The 21,099-nt window shown below is 43.2% G+C and overlaps 1 protein-coding gene across 4 annotated transcripts in view; it reads left to right on the forward strand.

Moving 5' to 3' along the window:
- Positions 1-21,099, forward strand: part of USP40 (ubiquitin specific peptidase 40) — a 2,045,603-nt gene that overhangs the window by 1,308,683 nt on the left and 715,821 nt on the right. For all 4 annotated transcript variants that reach the window (XM_069616007.1, XM_069616010.1, XM_069616008.1 and 1 more), the window contains one exon: positions 10,906-10,980. In XM_069616007.1, coding sequence (XP_069472108.1) covers positions 10,906-10,980 — 75 coding nt within the window. The remainder of the gene's footprint in view (positions 1-10,905; positions 10,981-21,099) is intronic.

Here is a 21,099-nt window from a genome sequence, read left to right on the forward strand (position 1 = left end):
TGTCGTGGTGGAAAGTACCAGTGGTTAAAGCCTTTATGGAAGGGGTAAAGAGACTCCACCCTCCAATTTCCAACCCACCACTAGGATGGGACTTTAATGTGGTGCTTGCTAAACTCATGGGCCCCCCCTTTGAACCCATGCATAAAGCTAGTCTCAAACACCTGACCGATAAACCTGCCTTCTTAGTAGCCATTACATCCATAAGAAGGGTCAGTGAAATCCAGGCTATGTCAGTGCAGGATCCTTTCTTTACTGTTCATAAGGATAAACTGGTTCTATGAACTCACCCTAGGTTTTCACCTAAGTTAATTTCAAAATTCAGTCCATTGAGCTACCAGCCTTCTTCCAAGAACCCAAGAGCTCTGCTGAGGTGAAACTACACACAAGATGTGCGAAGAGCGGTCCTCTACTACGTAGACAAGAGTAGACCGCTAAGAAAGACAGATAAACTGTAGCTACAGGCAGAGAAGGAGCTCGCATCTCTAAAGGTGCCATCTCAAAATGGATAGTCAAATGTATCCAGCTGTGTTACTCACTTTCAGATAAAACTCTGCCTTTTACGCCAAGGGCCACTCTACAAGAGGCACTGGGGACACTCTGGCTTTCATTCCAAATGTACCCCTTGACACCATTTGCAAAGCAGCTACATGGATCTCTATTCACACCTTTACTCAGCACTACTGCATTGACACTCATTCCAAGACAGATACTCAAGTGGAACAAGCGGTTCTAAGACATTTATTTGCTCATGACCCTTCTCACATCCCACCTCTTTCTTCTAACACTGCTCGCTAATCTGTGCACAGCATGTGATCTAAGCAGATTCCACAAGCCTCAGAAGGGATACATTACTCAACGTAATCGTATTTCTGATGCTTGTATCTGCTTAGATTCACATGCGCCCACCCTTCCTCCCCTTTGAGAGAAGGCGCATGTATGCTTGTAGTCTTATCTATCTAACTGCTTGGATAATCTGTACTCGCGCTACTCATCATGCTACCTCATGTCAGAAAAAATACAATCTGAGGGTCCTACACGCGTGAGGGATCAAGGGTACAGTGGACGTCACACTAGGGATAGTATTACTGGCACGCCCTAGGTCGACGCCCATTTTCGAGTTTCGAAAAACAAACTGTAATACTCCACAGCTTCCACTAGATGTCAGCCTATGCACAGTATGTGAATCTAAGCAGATGCAAGCATCAGAAATAGGATTACGGTGAGTAATGTATCATATGTAAATTTCTGGATCGTGTAGACCTGCTTAGATCACATGCTCTGCATATTCCGACATCTAGTGGTAGTCAGAGTATTACAAGATTTGTTTTCGAAGCTCAAACGGACATTGACAGGGAGTGTTAGTAATACTATCCCTAGTGTGACGTGTATTGTACCCATGGTCCTTTACGCGTCGAGGTCCCTCAGATTGTTTCTTTCCGAGCTGCGGCGTTCCTTTCCAGGCTGATGCCTCTTATTAGTTGAATGTTTATTCGTAGACTTTTCCTTTCATTCTTTATTGTATGCTTTTGATGCATGACCAACAGACTGCTCGACAGCCTTCGGCGGACAACTCCATCGTCGACTACTTGACTGAATCGACGACCAGATACGGCCTACACAGGCCTCTTTGGGCTTCGGCCCTTAAAGAAGGGAGAGAGAGGGGGGGAGGTTCTTCATACTGACCTCTTTAGAGTGCACATTCTGCCCACCCCTTTCCAATTTTCTCGCCAAACTGCCCTTTTAATTAATAATGGACAAAAATGTTGCCCTACCTGCCATCAAAAACTCCTGTGGAAGGACACGCACCATGTGTGCAATTACTGTCTCCCTAGGGAGCACCCCGAAAAACTTTGCAAGTCCTGCAAACTTTTTTGACCTAAAACACTCAATACACCACTCGGTGGGCCGTTCACGCAATGCAGGCTAAGGCCTCCATCAACGTGACGGAGAACTCCAGTGAGGGCAGTATCAGTGTCCTCAGTGACGCTGAGGATGAGCGGGGCTCATCGGAACCCATGTGCGGGCTCCGACTCCAATAAGCAGGCCGGCAGCTCTTTGACGGAGATGACACCCGCCGGCCATAGCACACAGAAGTCCAAGAAATCAAAGCACATACCCCACAGCTGACTTTCAACAAAATCATTGAGCGTCCAGGCCCACACGGTGTCCGTGGAAAAAGCCTCTGGTCTTCCCTGTCCTCTGGGCCATCGCGTATGCTTTCGCCTCATGACAGGCCTCCGAAACCGGACCCAAGGTCGGTTCAAGCACCGCGCACAAAAAGGCTCTACTTTCGTGTGCCTAAGAACATGCGACAAAAGGCTTATCAGCGTCTCCCAAACAAACCCCAAAAATACAAGAATTTATCAACAAAACATGTCTGTGCTACCCTGCTAACTGCAAAGTCACAGAAAAAGTCCTAATCCTAGACACCTTTGTCCTCCAAAAACCACTCGGGCTGTACATTCGTCCCCACCCCTGTAGACACACTCTCGGGAGCTATGCACCACAAGAACCAGGCTCCCCCCCAAGCCAACCCTACCATGTCAGGCTTCCCACCTTCATGCGACTATACTCCAGAACAATTTCATAACATATTTTAGAGGATGTCATGTTTTGTGGACTTTATGGACAAGCATCCTGAAAAACTAAAGTCCCTTACAGATGACTCGCAGCTAGGGGCCTCGGCACACCAGCCCCCTGCCACAAAACATTGTTTTGAACCACAGCCTAGCACCTCTGCTTTAGGCCCCCCGACCTACCAAGACCCCTCTCAGGACATGTACAATGATGATCTCTCAGGGTCACAAGACCCTGTCTCTCAAGGGGACCTTGATGGTCGGGATCAATACTACGACGAAGATGATGATAGCTACGTCATCCAGTCATCTGACCACCAAGACCAGCCGGTGGCAGATTCTCCCATTGACAACCAACTATGATATATTGAACTGCTGCTGAAGGCTTGCCCAACGTTTTGATACTGACACTCAAGAGGCACAAGTCGACAAGGTTTTTGTGGAAGATATTCTGGGGACAAACAGTTGGTTTATTCCGCAGCTACAGTCTGTGCAAATTCTGATACAGCCTTCCCTATTTGTGCCTAATCTCACATGGGTGGATAATCACAGAATAGAGAAACTATTCAGGCCAGCACCCACTAGCCCTCTGTATATTAGGGGTAGTTAAAACCTGATTTGCTAGCCGTCACCACTACCTGAACGATGGCATCGGCTGAGGCCCCGCCAGACAAGGAAAGCAAGATATGATGTATGCTTTCGGGAGAAAGGTTGCCTCCTCAGCGGCTTATCAAGCCAGAATCACTAACAATGAACGCCAACAACTTGAAAATCAACCCAGGAAAGACAGACATCATGATTATATATATAAACCAAGAGAACAACACCTACATTCCATGGCCAACGGAAATGGGAACCGCACCAACACCATCTAAGGTAGTAAAAAATCTGGGAGTCCTGATGGACAACACCCTACCCTTAGAACCACAAATAAATGCAATAATCAAGAAGTGCTTCTTCCTCCTTCACACAACAAGAAGAATCTTACTTTTCCTCCCCTTCACCCGCAAAACATTCACAATCGCCGCCCTCATCATGTCAAGAATCAACTATGCAAACAGCCTCTATCTCGGGATGCCAGAATACCTCCTAAAGAAACTACAACATATCCAAAATACAGCAGCCAGATTCCTCCTCAAACTATACAGAAGAGACCACATCACTCCAGCACTAAAAACTCTGCATTGGCTCACAGTCAAACATCCAAAACAATGTGTATAACACACAGGGCAATCAGCGGACATGAGCTGAATTCCTACAAAAGACAATAACAATCTACAAGCCAACGAGATTCCTCAGATCAAGCAACGAAATCCGCCTGGAACAAAAACCATACTTTAAGAAAAAACTTGGGGGCTCCTCCTTCTCCCACTTAGCTGCAAAAACCTGGAACAACATCCCGAAGGAAATAAGAAACACCAAAGACCACCTACTATTCAGAAAACTACTAAAAACCTGGCTCTTCAACTTCACAGATTCAAATTGAAAATCAAAATAATCTGCCATCCTGTTCTTTGTGTGAGAAACAAAGAACAGGATGACAGAATTAAGGATGGCACAGACAACATCTAGAACCGACGTAGGGAAACTCCTAGTACAACAAGAGAGACGATGCTAGGTCGAATAGGACACAAGCGACACCCACGAGGACAGAATCAGCATCCCTAGCCAACTGCCTCACCTGCTCCATAATTCCCAGCAGGTATCGGACTTGAATAGAGTTGTGTGAATGTTAGCACTTGCCACACTTGAACTAAGTTGTGGACAGTGGCATGGGCCTAGACCAGATGGAGTTGTGAATGATGGCAGGTGCCGCCCCTGGACATAATTGCAAGCTTTGGGATGTGCCACGCTTCGAAGGGTCTCAGAGCGGTAGCCTACATGAGCAACTGAATACTTGCCACACTTGAACTAAACTGTGAACATTGGCATGGGCCTAGACCGGATGAAGTGGTGAATGATGGCAGGTGCCGCCACTGGACGTAATTGCAAGCGTTGGCATGTGCCATGCTTCGAAGGGGCTGGGCGTGGTAGCCTGCATGAACAACTGAATAAGATGATAATGCCGACCTCTGCCACATATGGATGGAGTAGCCTTGGCTTACCGATGCCGTGCACCGACTGGATTGGGAATGCTCTCAGGGCCAGATTTGAAGGGACACACAAATGCCTGCCTGCGTCACATACAGACAGGTTTGCTGTAGGTGGCCAGGGCCGAACTTGGGCAAGATTATGAATGTGAGTGGACGCCATGTGTGAAAGGGACTGCGAGTGTCGGACGGTCACAGATCTGGACAGAGACGCAGAGATGCTCGCGCACCCCACCTGGAGACAATACGGAAGTTTAGTGCCTCGCTTCCAGACAGCAATACCAACTAACCAACCCACTAACAAATGCACCCCTCTGCATACCCCTCTCAAACTCTAACCAAACACAACCACAAGCCTACAACACAACAATCGGCCCAAACTTCACTACAATGCAACAACAAAACAAACCACACATAGATTCTCAGAAAAGAACACGACTACTGACAGGAAAACACCCCAAGCCCAGCAAACGGAGTTACCAGGCTGTGGCCACCAACAGCACATCACTGCTCTCTTGCACTTTTCCAGCTCATTCCCACGAACTCTCCCCCCCTCCCTTTTTTTTCCGAGGCACCAGGGGACCACTCCGGTGGTGATAGTGCGCGGCGGTATCCTTTAACATTAACAAAAACACTGCACTTCTCGCAAGTTACGGCTGCGACAAGTGGAATGACATGGAACATCTGATTGAAGCTGTTCCAGAAACCCTAAAGTTGCAACTATTAAGTACTATTGCAGAGGGCAAGAAGTTATCCAACTGCATCCTCAAAACAATCTTGATGCAGCAGACAATGCAGGTTGCATCATCGCAGAAAGCACGATCATCAAGCGCTACGCCTGGCTGACAGTCTGGGTTAAAGATAGAGACAGTAAGGCTTTCGAAGACGCCCTCAAGAACACAGAGGAGGGGTATGGCACTCTCAACTCCCTTGGCCAGTTAACAAACAAACAAGCCATACGTACAACGGGGCTCCTCAAACTCGAGAAGATTTTTCGGGGTCAGGGAGCTCAACGCTCTTCCGCTTATACTCAAGGGGGACAGTCTTCATCTTGGGGCCCATCACAAGGACACACTTCCTCTTCTGGGTTTCAAAGAGGAAATAAATGGTCAAGAGGAAGAGGCAGAGCCTCACCTGGGAGAGGCTCCACCCCTCCCAAACAATGATGCACTGCTACAGATCCCCTGCCATGCCACTCCAGTATGAGTTTGAATTTCACACTTCACCCACGCATGGGAGGGGATAACGTCCGACAAGTGGGTGTTATCCACCTTGTAAGGAGGTTATTGTATTGAACTGTTACAAAAACCACCAAACCAGCCAAGCAAGACAGGTACATTACACCAGAAGAAAAGCATGTACTGTTGGAAGAAGTAAAGGCTCTTTTGGAAAAGGACACCATAGAGATGGTCACAGCAAATTGGGTAAATAAGGGTGCTTATTCAACGTACTTCCTTGTGCCAAAGAAAGACCTTTCCATGCACCCAGTACTAGCTCTGCGCCCTCCAAACAAATATGCCAAACCCCAAAAGATTTGCATGACCACGCTCCAAGAAGTAATCTCCCCCCCTCCTAAAACGGGAGGACTACATGGCAACATTGGATATGAAAGGTGCATACTTTCATATTTCAATGCTCCCTGTGCACAGGACATTTCTGCGTTTCAAGTTAGCAGCAGTTCACTACCAGTTCTAGGTTCTCCCCTTCGGCATCGCTTTGGCTCCATGAGTGTTCACAAAGGTGCTTGCAGTGGTGGTAGCACACCTGCGCAAAAAGTCAATCCCAGTATGCCCTTATCTGGACGACTGGCTAATTACAGGTGAATCTCCTCAAATTTGCAAACAAAATACACAAAAGACAATAGACCTTCTTTTCAATCTAGGCTTCTCCATCAAAGAAAAGAAATCAAGTCTAGTCCCCAGCCAAATAAAACAATTTCTATGGGCTATTCTAAAGACAAAGGAGAGGAGCTGGCTTTCCCGTCAAACGAGAGAGTACAAAACATGATGTTGCACGTACTTCACTACAAAGCCGGTCGCCAGATAATGGTACGCAAAGCAATGAGCTTGCTTGCTCGGGATGATGGCCTCATGCATTCACTTGGTTGCACACATGTGCCTGCACCCAATGCAGGAATGGTTAGCGAAACAATGGTCTCAGGCAAGCAGTCAGTGGGACGATCTAGTGGTTGTTTTGCTAACTCTGGTACAGGCCCTTCACTCGTGTTCCAAGGACAACCTGCTAAAAGGAGAACCCTTCTGCGTTCCACCAGCACAAGCGATCTTAACTACAGCCACCTCACTCACCGGACGGCGAGGACACTTCCTCCACCACACAGCCCATGGCCTGTGGACACGTGCTACAGCCCAAAGACATATCCACTTCCTGGAACTTTTGACAGTCCTCAAGGCTCTTAAGGCTTTTCAGCTACATCTTGCAGGTCAGACAGGGCAAGTCTTTACAGACAGCGCCACTGCCGTGTTCTACCTATACAAGCAAGGAGGCACACACTCTCAAAATATGTCCAAGCTATCCCAAAAAATATGGAAGTGGGCACTCAAGTGGAACATGTTCCTAACCTCTCAACATGTTCCAGGGGAACCCAGTTGTCTGGCAGACACTCTAAGCAGATACCCTCTACGAGAGGAACACGAGTGGCAACTTGACAGACGTATCCTTGACAGAATATTCTCACAATGGGGTCACACTCCCCCAATTAAACTTGTTTGCCACGAGCCGAAACGCACAATGCCCAGATTTTGCGTCCAGGTTTCCTGGTCAGGGAAATGTGCTTATGCTCCCCCCTACTCCACTCTTGAGCAAAATGGTGCACAAGATGCACCAGGAAAAAGTAACTCTAATCCTGGTTGCTCCTATGTGGGCGAGACAACCTTGGTTTCAACATCTGCTGACACTGGTGATGTGTGACCCAGTCTAGCTCCCGTGCCCATACAACATGCTAACACAACACAAGGGAGCATGTCTCCATCCGTACCCTCAATTTATGAACTTGGCAGCTTGGCGCCTGAAGTCATAGAATGTGGCCACTTGAATCTTCCACAAAGGTGTATGGATATCCAAAAGGAGGGATGAAAACCCAACACCACACACTGCTATTTCAATAAGTGGAAAGGATTTGTTATATGGTCCCGATCACAAACACTAAACCAAACAGAATGGTCCCCAGCCAACATCCTACATTACCTTCTTTACCTACTAGACTCTGGCCTAGTATTCAACTCTATCAAAGTACATCTGGCAGCCCTGTCAGCTTACACCACTTCACAAAACAAGGTGTCCTGGTGGAAAGTATTGTCATCAAAGTATTCATGGAAGGGGGAAAGAGGCTAAACCTCCAATTTCCAACCATTCTCCCGGTAGGGATCTTAATGCTGTGCTTTCCATGCTCATAGGTCCACCCTTTGAGCCTATGCACAAGGCCAGCCTAAAACATCTGACTTACAAAACTGCTTTCCTAGTAGCCATCACCTCTGTAAGACGAGTCAGTGAGCAACAGGCTTTGTCCATACAAGACCCTTTTTCATAATACACAAAGACAGGGTTGTCCTCAGAACACATTCTAGGTTTTCACCTAAGTTAATTTCAAAGTTCCTTGTTAATCAATTCATAGAGCCTCCTACCTTCTTTCAAAATCCATCTGACTCAGCTGAGAGAAGCCGCCATACACTTGATGTACGGAGTGCCGTCTTGTACTATATGAACAAAACTAAACCTCAAAGGAAAACAGATCAACTCTTTGTTTCCATAGCACCTGGGGGAGAGGACAATCGCATATCAAAAACATAATCTCCTGATTGATAGTCAAATGCATACAGCTCTGCTTTTCCCTATCCAAAAGAGTTTTACCCTTCACTCCCAGGGCTCACTCTACCAGAGGTACAGGAGCTACTTTAGCCTTCATTACAAACATCCCTCTTGATGCCATTTGCTACATGGAGTTCCATCCATACGTCCACACAGCATCATTGCATTGACACTCATTCTAAAGCAGGTTCACAGGTGGGACAAGCGGTTCTAAAAACATCTCTTTGCCGCTGTACCTTCTCACTCCTCCCTTCCCACCTCTTTCAAATACTGCTTGCTAACCTAGGCAGAGCATGTGATCTAAGCATATCCACAAAGTCCAGAAGGATACATTACTCACCGTAATTGTATTTCTGCTTAGATTCACATACACCCACCCTACTGGAGTAGAAGGTACATAGATGTTTTTTCTGGGTTATCACTGTTTCTGCTTTATCACATCTGTACTTGCGCTACACTTCATGCAACCTCATGTCAGAAAAAATCAATCTGAGGGACCTCAACGCGTGATGGACCATGAGTACAGTACACGTCACACTAGGGATAGTATTACTATCACACCCTGTCCATGTGCGTTTTCGAGTTTTGAAAACAAATATTGTAATAATCTGCGACTACCACTAGATGTCGGACTATGCAGAGCATGTGAATCTAAGCAGATGCAAGCACCAGAAATACGATTACAGTGAGTAATGTATCCCATATGGAATTGTTGATTGTATTATTATGTTAATAACCATAGAACTTTTGATTATATCAATATGAGATTTAGAATGCAAGTTAAATTCCGTTTGTATACTAATTATTTTAATTTGGCTTATTTTACTTCAGGTCTTCATGCTTTCTTTGGAAGAGTTTATTTCCTTGATTAGAGTGCAGGAAGTATCCAACAGTGCCCTGTTGGATTCTCATTTAGCTGTTTTATTGTCCAGAACCAAGATAAACTGGGTGAGGTTGCCTTGGAAGTCATGGGGACTCTGAAGGAAGCTGAAAATGTTAAGAATGATATCCCCAGTGAGCTCTGGATTTGACTTACTGCAGGAAAGGTCAAGCGAGCACAGTCTGCAAAATGTTCAGGTGGCTACAGAAAATAAGCAAAAATTGACTTTCTTCCTAACACCAACACTGGTGGCAGTGTAAAAAAGCTAGCACAAGTTGGCAGGGTGAAGGATTGGCACTACTGGGCAGTTGATAAAGCTCTTAGTAGTGGTCAGTGGCACTCACACTGCTGGGATTTCCGGCACTGAGGCACCCCTGTTACATTCTGCTGTGGGCTATGGTCTGCAGATTGTTAACTTTTGTGGTGCTGGAAGCCCTCCCAGCGCTCTGGAGTCTGCTCATGCAAGATGATGAGCGCCTCCTCTGTGGTTGTCCAGAGGTTCACTCTCTGAATCCTTGAGGCAGTGTGTACATGGTCAGGTGGACGTTGCAGTATAAAAGCTGCAGAATTAAAGAACACTGTGCCTCCCAAACTGTTTGCATCATGGTTTGCTGCAAAGGGCTACTCCCTGCTAGTCACTCCAGTCCTCTGCCTTCCAGTGGTTCTTTTCCTGGATTTTCTTGCTGTTTTATCCTTAAATTTCCAGTTTCCTGTTCTGGAAGGCTCTTGCTCTAATGTAAAATCGATCTGTGTCACTGGTATAATTTCTGACTGCCTTATCTACTTCCTCCTATAGTTTACTAGTTTTCTGACTTGTTTTGCTTCATCCCCCTGATTCCTTGTCAGGGGGACGTGGTCATCTGTACAGGATGCTTGTCCCTGAGTCAAGTAACTCATGATATACTAGTTGCCAGTGGATGCATATTGCACTGGTAGGCAGTGGGCGCAACCCACAATTGTAGACATTGGGAGCTGCGTGCATGCCAGTATAATTTAAAGTGCTCTTGTGGTCTAATACAACACGCTGCTGCCATTTTGGCAGCCTCATTGTACCTGGCTCTGCAAAGAAAGTGGTTGGGACGTGGCGGGTTGGAGGAGTAAGCAGAGGGCAGAGTGGGCAATATAACAATTGTGCATCCCTTCTGAAGTCTTCAGACCCTATTAGTCTCCACCCACAACTTTAATTGGTGCCAAATCCAAGTTTTAAATAGTTCAAGATGGCTAGAGACAATTCAGGTCATAGTGTGCTGTACAATTTAAACCTCTATCTCTAACTAAATATAGTGATAATGTGTCCATTCAGTCACCGAACTTTATATTTTGATTTGTTTTCATAGTAGTTGTTCACTTAATATTGTGCAGCACATCTCTACTCTCAGTTCATATCAAGTCTTGTACCGCGCACCCTTATGTAATACTCAGCGCCCACATGTTGTTCTGGTGCAGTATGTCAGTTTCCTTTTTGTTATTTGTGTGTGTGTGTGTGTTTCATGTGTTTGTGCAATACTGAGTGCTCTGATCTGTCTATTCATAGAAGGCCACCCTAAAGGAGCTGAAGATATGCAGTGGAGACACCCTAGTTGTTACCGAAGGGAGACTCCCACCAAAGGTAAGTGATGCACACTCCTGCCAACTATCCCAGCACTAACATCACTGACGTGTGCAATCAATCACTCTGCAATCATAAGTCATGTACAAGATGCTCTTTCCCAGTCTTGTGTCTCCAAATCAAACCATTGTCTTGCCTATTTGTGCTATTGGTGTAAATATTTGTGATCTTTTTGTTAGACCTTTTGTTCCCTAATGCGCCAAATGTTTATATTTTGTGGTGGATGTTGGGTAAGAATTGATGCAGTCCAACTGGTGTGGGACTACACAAGATGTATCCCTTGGTATTAGGTAACCCACCTTTTAATACAAGCCTGTACTACACATGTTGGTAGTGTGACTGAGAAGCCAGGCTTAACTTGAGCGGGGTAACGTGAGCTGTACAATGAAGTCAGTAAATACAGCTATCCAAGTAAACACTTACACACTTAAAGTAATAGTGTAAATATTTATTTAGATATTTAAAGTATTCTTTTAAAAGTGGCAACTAGTAGTAATATTAACCCCAAGTTGGGATTCAATTTAAAAAGTGAACAATAAAGCAGGTGAGTAATTCTTTCATATGTTATATATTTTCCAGCCCATAGTGATGTCATTTGAGGTCAGTAATAACACTTATTTTGTATCACCTTTGCAGTATTGAGTTAGAAGGGGAGGGTAAGAGTATAGTTAGATCAGAGCATACTGGTATTCTACAAAAAGTTAGGTGCTCCCAGAGGGACGCAGGCAGTCTTTTAGCCCAGCAATAATAGTCCTGAGTTACGCGCCATTGAGGACAGGAATACGGCTCTGGGATCTGTCCGAGAAAAAAGACGGACAGATAAGGAAGGCAGATTTATAACTGGTGACACATATATTACAACGAACAGGAAAGCATTGGAATCAAGCTACATATTCACGGAGAACCTTATAAAGATTGTGCATGATTCATTTCACTGAGTGGGCCTTGCGAATGACCCAAAAGGGTTGAAACACGTGTCGGCTGTTTTTCGCATCTGGAACCAATGCAGAATAAACAAGACTTTGTTTTTTGGAACTATATGTTATGTGAAATTTGTGTCAATGAATCCAGTCTTTTGAGCGCAAATACTTTCTCTCAACGTTTCTTACTGCCACAGCAATAATAGTGTTCAACAATTAAAACCTGTAAGGGAACTAGCACTGCCAAAGCCAATAGTTTCAGAAGGGCGCCTTTAGGGAGTCAGGACAGCTAATGTCAATGGGCCAGTTCAAAGTTCTGATGCTTTCTTCTTAGAAAATGTGTTTAAATAGTCAGTTCAAATAGAAAATCACAGCAACGTAAAGAGGAATCACCTTGAAGAGGCACAAGCTGAAAGGCCAGTGCAAGGGATTTGAGGTCCACTCCAACGAGGGTAAAATAGCACTCCCCAAGGTAGAAGCACCACAAATGGCAAAAGTTTGATGTACCCCAAGCCCCACAGTACCTATGAACTGAAGTAGGTGTTCCTGCTGGATGCCTTCTGGTTCCAGTGCAGCAGATCCTTGTTCCTGGTCCTTGGTTGCGGTGACGAAAGGGAGGACATCTGGCAGTCTCCTGCAGTAGCACTCAAGAGAGGGACTCGGCAGCTATGGTTTCTCCTTGATTTAAGCAGCTTTGTGGTTTTGACACCTTTTTCTCAGCGCCTAAGAAGAACGAACAGCTCCGGTTAGAGGTTACTTTATCCCTTGTTCCTGGACCAGAGGAGTCTCTGGATGAAGATTTTCTGCTTCTGTAGGGTCTTCTGGATGCCCACAAAGCTTTGGCCGGATTCGCACTTCGGAAGACAATGCACTCGATGATGGTCAGGGGCCCCTGTGTATTGGGATTCTGCAGCCTTGGGAAGTCACAGCAAAAATGGAGTTTGTCTTGAGTCTAGTTGGCCGCACCAGTCTAAGGGAGGAAGTCGTTGTCCCATGCGGGTCTTCCCAGTCGAAACGTAAACAAGGTCAGGACAGCTGCAGGGCTTCACCGGGCACTTCGCAGTCCAGGAGGGTGCTGCTGGCGTCTCTTCACATCTTCGTCGGATGTTGTCCTCCAGTGATCGACTCTGCCTGTAGTCCAAAAAGCCTCACCTTTTAAGCAAGTTCCCATTCATTCACAGCCCTAGGCTGTCAGTCACCCTGCAGGGGGTCTGTCCTGCAAGACAGCCAGTCGACCAATCAGAACTGGTTTCACTCAGGCACACCTAGAGACCTAGGACAGGGAAGTTTTGGTACCCTCCCTCAATGCCTTCCTTTCCAGGCACACTAGAGCCTGGGCGGGCTTCAGGGCTGAATCTCCCAAAGGCAAAATACACAAAGGAATCAAACCCGATTCAAACAGAGTAAAAGCCCAGAAGAAACAAACTGAGAAGAAATGGTGAAAAAAGAAGGCAGGGGCCATTTTGAGAAGATGGTCATCCATGGCTGCTGTACTGCAGCTCAGAATTCAGCCTGCAAATACATGGCACAAGGTAGTAAAAAAAAGAGACCACTGCCACCAGCCATTCAAGTGAGTTAGTGTAACAGAATGTTACATTAGGAGTGGGATAAAGGAGTTACTATGTAACCCCCCAGCACTCCACATAGGGTGGTCTGTGCTGGACCCACAAAGGAAAAGGTAAGTAAGACGGGGGTCATCTTACTATTCTTGAGACCCCCAGTAGTTCACCCAAGAAAATGTAGTTAAACATTAAGGGAAGTCGGTGACGCTGCACAAAAGGTGCTGTGTGTCGCAATGCAAAACGCAGCTGCCTATGGAGTTTACCAGACTCCATTAAACAGTAAGAAACACAAGAATCCTAGTTAGTAAAAAAAACGTGAGAGAGAAAAAAGTCCCTCTCAATCAGGAGATAAAAAAGCCCTGAATCCAACAAAAGAGCTGGGGGTCTCTAAGGTTAAAGTAAATTGGCACAGGAATTAAATTCTCCCTAACAGTGGATATCAGGCACTGACCAAGAATGCCATCCTGGGTCTCTGGTAATGAGATATACACCATTCTTACAAAAGCTATAAACATGCTGTGTCTTTAGAGTTCAATTATAAAGACATGGCAAACATGCCCTGTTTAGCTGAATGTGAGTAGGAATTCAGCTATAACAGGATATGTTTGCCGTGTCTTTACAGTTGAATTCTAAAGAAACTTCCAACCGTGAAGACACCTCAAACATAACCTATATAGCAGAATTTCTACTCACATTCAGCTAAACGGGCATGTCTGCTGGCCGTGTGATATCTTTCATATGACTGGTGTATCTTTAGCATGCAATTTTAAAGACACCCAGTTTTATGAAAGTTAAAACACCACAGTGTGTCTTTAGACTTCACTGCGCTGATGGTAGTAACAAACATGCTGGATGGGGCTGGTGTTTAATAAATGCCGCCAGGGCATTGAATCATACAAACACATATAAATATTACAAAATGGATGCATGCATGATTTTAAAAAAACAGGGCTTTGGAGCATGTTAAGTTGCTGATTCTGCATTTGAAAATTACTTGTAACATGTTCTATTTTACCTTTTTGGGTATAGGCACAGTTTACACCTATAAACAAATATTGAGTCCACCCCTCCTTTAAGTTTGGTAAGCTAGTGATGGTGAACACTCTGTTCTCTTAATCATGTACAAAGATTGATAAAAAAATTGTGAACGGGTTGTAATAAATAAAAATGGCCCCTTACATAGATTCTATATGTTCTTGTAGTTCTTTTGGTTACAACACTAAATACTGTAGCAGCACAACACAGAAACATGCCCAACACATGGTTCACACTAAATAGGCTAACTATGTATTGCTGATTGTGCATGAGTCTGCTGGAAATATTTTTTTTAATAAAGCTTTAGTTCACTAAACAAGTTTAGATTCTTGCTTGGGAAATATTTAATCTGATTTTATTTAAGTTTGTGTTTTAACTACTTTAATGAACATCAGATTTTGAGGTTTTTATTAATCTACAACACAGTGATCTTTATGGTTATATTTGTATTGTCAAGACTACTATAAGCAAATAAATAAATATTTTCTTATGTCTTATATTCTCCCACAGGTCTTAATTTTAAAATAGGATTACGCTTTCTGGTTTCCAGTAAAATCCTATTATGTTTTCTGCCTGCCCTCGCTCCAGAAATAATATTCCCTTCTCGGAGTTCAAAAATGTCTGAACACTTCCACTAAAGGGCAAGACTGACCTTACTGCACGCAGATTCATGTAGTAAATAGACATTAAAAGCAAAGTCGGCAGTAACATTTAGAGGATAATTTCAGACATGTTCATAACTGGACAATAAGGGAGACTGGAAAGGGAGCAGGGCTAAAGGCCCTTATGAATACTTTGAGGGGTAATTCCAACTCAATAGGGGAGCAGGCAGGAGCAGTTGGAGTTAAAGTAGAAACAGATTGGCCCATGAAAACTTAACTGAAGTAGTCAGTGGAGGCTCAACTGAAGTAGCCAGTGGATAGCCCTCCCTCTTCTTGTCAAGGAAGCGCCTTTATAAGAAGAGGGAGAGTTATCAAAAGCCAGCTGAGTCACTTGAAGATGTTGGCCTGAGGTTTGAAAAGGAGGACCAAGCTACCGGAGCAGTGCAGTGAGGAGGACTTGGTTTTGGTGTGTTTGGTGAGAGTAAAAGTAAGGTGTTGGCTTTGAGAGAGTGATGCCAATTTTGCTATTTGTAAATACGTGAATGAGCAAGTTAGAGAGAGAGGTAAGATCAGCAGATCTAGGGGCAGTGGAGATGGATGGGGACAAGGTAGACTAGTAGGTGAATGGAAGTAGAGAGAAGTGCGAGACAAAAGGGTGGAGGAGAGTGGAGGCAGTAGTAGTGAGGAAGGAAAATCTAGAGAGAAGCAGATTAGAAGGGGGTGGTGATTAAGGACATAATGAACAGAAGCAATAAGACCAGAGGGCAAGGAGGAAGAGAGGCAGAGAGAGAGAATGAATTAGGAGTGTGTATAAGAGTGGTGACAGGTGCAGCGAGCTAAGAGTGAGGTTAAAGGTCGAAAGACTGTCATCATAAAGAAAGGCAAGCCAGGGTGATTAGACTACCCCACTTACGTCCCATAGGAAGGGACAATAGAGAGATAAGACTATGACCTTTAGGTGGCCCTAGGCTAAGAACAACTTAAATAGTTGGGTACCCTGGCTCTAGTGAACTTGCTTTGCATTACTACATTTGGTACTAAGGAGCCTGGGCTAGGGCATTTGGAACCCCCTTTAAGGTTGAGGGAAAAGCATACAGGGACCACTTCTAGACTGGGAGAACCTATTGCCTGTTCTTGTATGTTATCTTCCTTTTGTCACCTGACTTAGTTTGAACTTTGCCACAGAAGTCTCTTGCATACCGGAATAATACTGTTTAAAAGATTGTTGTCCTGGCCGTGATCCATGTGGTTGGGTCAATGGCAGCATCTGTGGTATTCCATCAACACATACCTCTAAAAGTAATCTGCCAGGTGAATACTTTGACAAGGACACATTCTTTTTGTAAATATTAAGCATTACATCCTGGGCACCACCTCCAGATCAGATGCTATTTTTGGCCAGGCTTTGCTTGTTAAGAGCCATTTATTTTTGCTGCTTTCCTGGTATACTTCCATGGGACACCCTTTCTTTTTGCTTTGATTCACTCCAAAACCTGCTTGTTTCTTCATTGTCAGACATCTTGCATCAACAGAAGGTGTGCTGGACCCTGCCCCTTTAAATGTTCATTGAAGATCACATGTTGCTGCCTCACATTGGTGACTCCTGTTACAATCCTTCATATTCTTTTTGGCAACCACTGGTTCAATCACATAGCAAACCTACCTGAAAAGTATAACTTTGGAACCAATGACTTTAGGGCACAATGCCCAATCCATTTTATGGCTTGACTTATGAACTGCTAGGGAATTATTCTAGTATTTCTACTAAAAGTTATGCATCGGAGTATGTACCTGTATTATACTGCTTATTGAATATTTCTCTAAACAAGTAATCAACAATCGCAGCATTCAAATATCATGGTAGCAATTATTGGAAAAAACAAAACAATGCCTGGGCACTGGAACTGTAAAGTGCACAGTTTAATTTATTGTTCAGTGTTTATCCATACAAAAGGATTGAAACATGGACTTATAAAAATAACTTCTGTTCCTATGGCAAAACATCACTTGCCACACATCCCATCCCTCTGAAGGGACTTCATCAGGCTGGTGTCATATTTACGACAGTGGCTCCTTCATTTCTGCTAATGAACTTGGTTCTCTACTTACATATGTGATTAAAGTCAATGTTACTGTATTACCTTTGGCAAATAAGGCGGCCATGGACTAATTCCAATGTATAAACGATCTAACAATGAATGCTGGCAAATGTCACAACTCATTGATACATATTTGCTTGAACCAAGTTATATGTTTGATTTTATCATTAGTATGGAGCCCAACTGCAAATGCAAAAAACAATTTTGTTTGTGTGTAAACTACATAGTTCACTGTTATTACGTGACTCGCCCGAGGAAAATGGATCCCCTTCAGAGTCACATGTTGCACAACAAATCACCTCGTGACTCACCACAATCTCGTTATCAAAAATACGCCGAAGTGGGCTAAAATCCTACATGAGAAACACATTTGTCAATTTTTATCAAAATGTCATCCATTTACAATTAGCAGCACACACCATTACATAATTTCCAATGAACAAACTTCTCTCTCAAACATTTTTCGGCTTACCAACTACACAGCAAAAATAAATGTTTCGAAGACAATTTCTCATATGGCAAATTAATGGGAATTATTGTCATTAACATATAAATGTTATCAGGTATTTGTTCATTCATTATCAGAATATACCATACAATTGCAAGCTATGTTTAAACTCAAACATGGACCAGAATTTCTCTATTTGTAATTTCTTATTTAGCACACTAATCTGTTTAAAGAAAGAAAATTATTCTAACCTGCACATGAATTCTTTATCAAGTTATAGACCACTTGAGATTCTCTAATATAAAAAATCTAGAATTCTTAATGAAGTGCAAATGCACAGTGTATTTAAACTCAAACATGTACCAGAGTTGTTACTGTTGTAAATAGCATCATTATTAAATCAATTTGCATGACACTAATTTAGCATACTTATTATCCATGTAAATGTACTGATAGCTCCTCATCTGAATTGTGTCCTGCTGGTTTCATAGTATTCATCTCAATAACGAGTTTGGACTCTAACAGTCTGTCTCCGTTCTCTGTTGCCCTTTCTTCTGTGTTCAGGCATTTGAGCTATTGCAAAGAATCAAAATCCATCCGGAATGCTATCCTGGAACTCTTCAAAATGGACTGCTGAAGGATAGTTACCATCCCTATTTTTGATTGCCTTATAATGTTGTAGCACTCTGACCTTTCGCAGACAAATGGTAGACCCTATATACATCTTAACCCAGGGACATACTATTCCATAAACTACAAACCTAGTTTGCCAATAGTGTGATTAATAAACCACTGCTTCCCATTTGTTACTGTGGTTTTCAGTTCTGCCAATTCACACGTTTTCAATCATTGCAATTGATGAAACCTTTCTTACTATTAAAATTAGTTAACCAATTACCCTTACCACTCACTTTCGTAGGTAGATTAGGAGAAATTATCTTTCAATGATCTGGCTTTAGAGAATGTGATTTAAGAGTCTCCAATAATATCCTTCAAGTCCAAATCTGTTGGGAGAACGGACCAATGTCTAACTAAAATCGGTCTCCTTTCATTTGTTTAAGAACTGAATTGGGTAATAAACTTGACTGAATCATCTAGTCTTCTTTGAATGTATTGATTTTAGCAAATTTTATTTGCCTTCTTAGTGTTATGAAATTCTGTATCAGTTACTTTCGGTGGATAACCTCTTGCTATGAAACGTGCTCCCATATTTTCAGCCTCTTTTTGAAAATCTTGTTCTTTGGAACATTTACATTTCACCCTAATAAATTCACTTTATGGAATGTTCTTAATGATTTAGGGTGATGACTGCTCGCATGCAAAATCAAATTAGAAGATGTAGATTTTCTAAACTACTTGCTATGGAGCTGTTCTCTAATGATGAATTGTACATATAGAAAGATCAACTCTTCGGAACTACAAGTTGAAGTCCATTTAAGATTCATATTATTATTGTTAAGTACATTTACATAGTTCCTCAAAGAGTGTTGTGTACCTTTCAAATTAAAAACAAATAATGTATAAAAAGATGGCAACAAATCTATTCTATGAGATGATCATATTTGTCTGACCATACCTCTGTGAGCTCCCACCGTCTCATGTATAAATTCACATATGTGGGAGCTATATACAAGCCCATTGCTGTACTTCATTTCTGCTTGTAGAACTGATCTTCAAACATAAGAATGTTGTGTTCCAAATACAATTTCAGTAATGTCATAATCGTGTTATTATGTTTAAAGCTCACAGATTTAGCCCAAAAATTACTTGCATGCCTTCAAGCCATTATGATAATTGATGCTAATGTACAAAGAAGTTGCATCCAAAACGATAACTGCAGATAATCTGCTTCCCATTTCAGATCATTAATTTTTTTAATACATCTGGAGTATCACAAATATAAGAATTCAGATCTTTCACAAATGGCTGTAGAAAATTGTCCAAATATTTGGAGGTATTCTCTAGCAGGTAACTGGGCTAAGGGTCTCCCTGAAGGATTAATTGCATTTCTTACATACTTTAGGGATGAAATATAAAATGGGAATGTTTGGAAAATCTCATTTTAAGAGCAAACCATCCTCCCAATCTAGAAGATGTTATTCCATTCTCTAATGAAAGCATCAAACTCAATTTTGGTTTGTAGCATTACTTCCCAGTTACTCAAGTCATAACATCCCACATCTGATAATTTCTGATTAGCTTCTATCAAATGTAGATCTCTGTCCCATAAATGTTTCTTAGCCAGCTGTTTTTGATTCCTTTATTGTCTTAAAATGAAACTTAGCGCCTCTGCCATAAGGTCCCATATGTCATGGACCCGTATTTCTGTTGCTTGGGGGTCGTCACGTTTAGCAGTTAACCCATGTTACCTGGGACATCATGGCCCAACCCTGGGCTTTAATTTTCGAAGACGTGCTTTGTGGTTGTTGAAGCCTTGGGTCACTTAAGATGATTACAAGTATTGCCAAATCTAACAGATATCTGTCATGTAGAGGCAAAGATGTATTTTGTAAAGCCACCTCTGTATACTGGCAGGCCTATTGGCTTTGGCATTTCTTACAATTGCAGGTTGGCCCTCCAAAGAATTCCCATGCTTTCATTTCATGAAGTCTGCAATATTGCAGAGTTTGTTGTTTGTTCTACAGAGTTACTTGTGGTTTTCCACTTTTCTGGCAATGCATGCTGCGCAGCAGCTGCTCTCATTTGCATACCCTCATCCCCGTTTCGATCCGAAACTATGCTTTCTTCCAGGAAGTTCCCCCCCCCCATAGAATGGCTTACAAATGGTTGAGTGAACGGACAGTGTTGTGAAAAACCTGGTTAGCCTATTTTTGTTTCAGCAATATACGCTGTGTTCCCTTAGAGGAGCAATTCCACTACAAAATGTAAGAAAAATCACAAGTTTCAACCAGTAATGTCCCTCACCCCTCCGGCAGTTTTGTAAACAGGATTGAGCATTTGACTATAGATCTGTAGTGGTTTGGCCTGTATGAGCAGGATAAAGGTGGACTGGCCTTTAGGGAACTTTGGAGATTTCCCCATAGGCCTCTGTACCCTGAGACTCCTTTGTGTGGTAACCGATTTTATTTCCAAATGTTCTCATAGGAAAAGGTTTGAGTTTACTGAAAATGATGTCTAATATGGGACCACTTTGAAAATTATTTCCAGTCCACCCCTCTGCATGAGGCCATCATCGCCAGCAAGCGCATTACTTTGCATAAAGTTATCTGGCGACCGGCCATGTAGTAAGGTACTTGCAACAGCATGTTTAGTACTGTCTCGTTGGACGGGAAAGCCAGCTCCTCTTCTGTCTTTAAGATGGCTCCCAGAAATTGTTTTATTTGATTGGGAACTAGACTTTTTCTCGTTGATGTAGAAACCCAATTGGAAAAGAAAGTTTATCAGTCTTTGGGTGTTTTGTCTGCCGATTTAGTCACTGAAAGAACTTTAGTT

The sequence above is a fragment of the Ambystoma mexicanum genome, chromosome 9 (assembly GCF_040938575.1).
Source record: "Ambystoma mexicanum isolate Mex_15411 chromosome 9, UKY_AmexF1_1, whole genome shotgun sequence".
Classification (NCBI taxonomy): Eukaryota; Metazoa; Chordata; class Amphibia; order Caudata; family Ambystomatidae; genus Ambystoma; species Ambystoma mexicanum.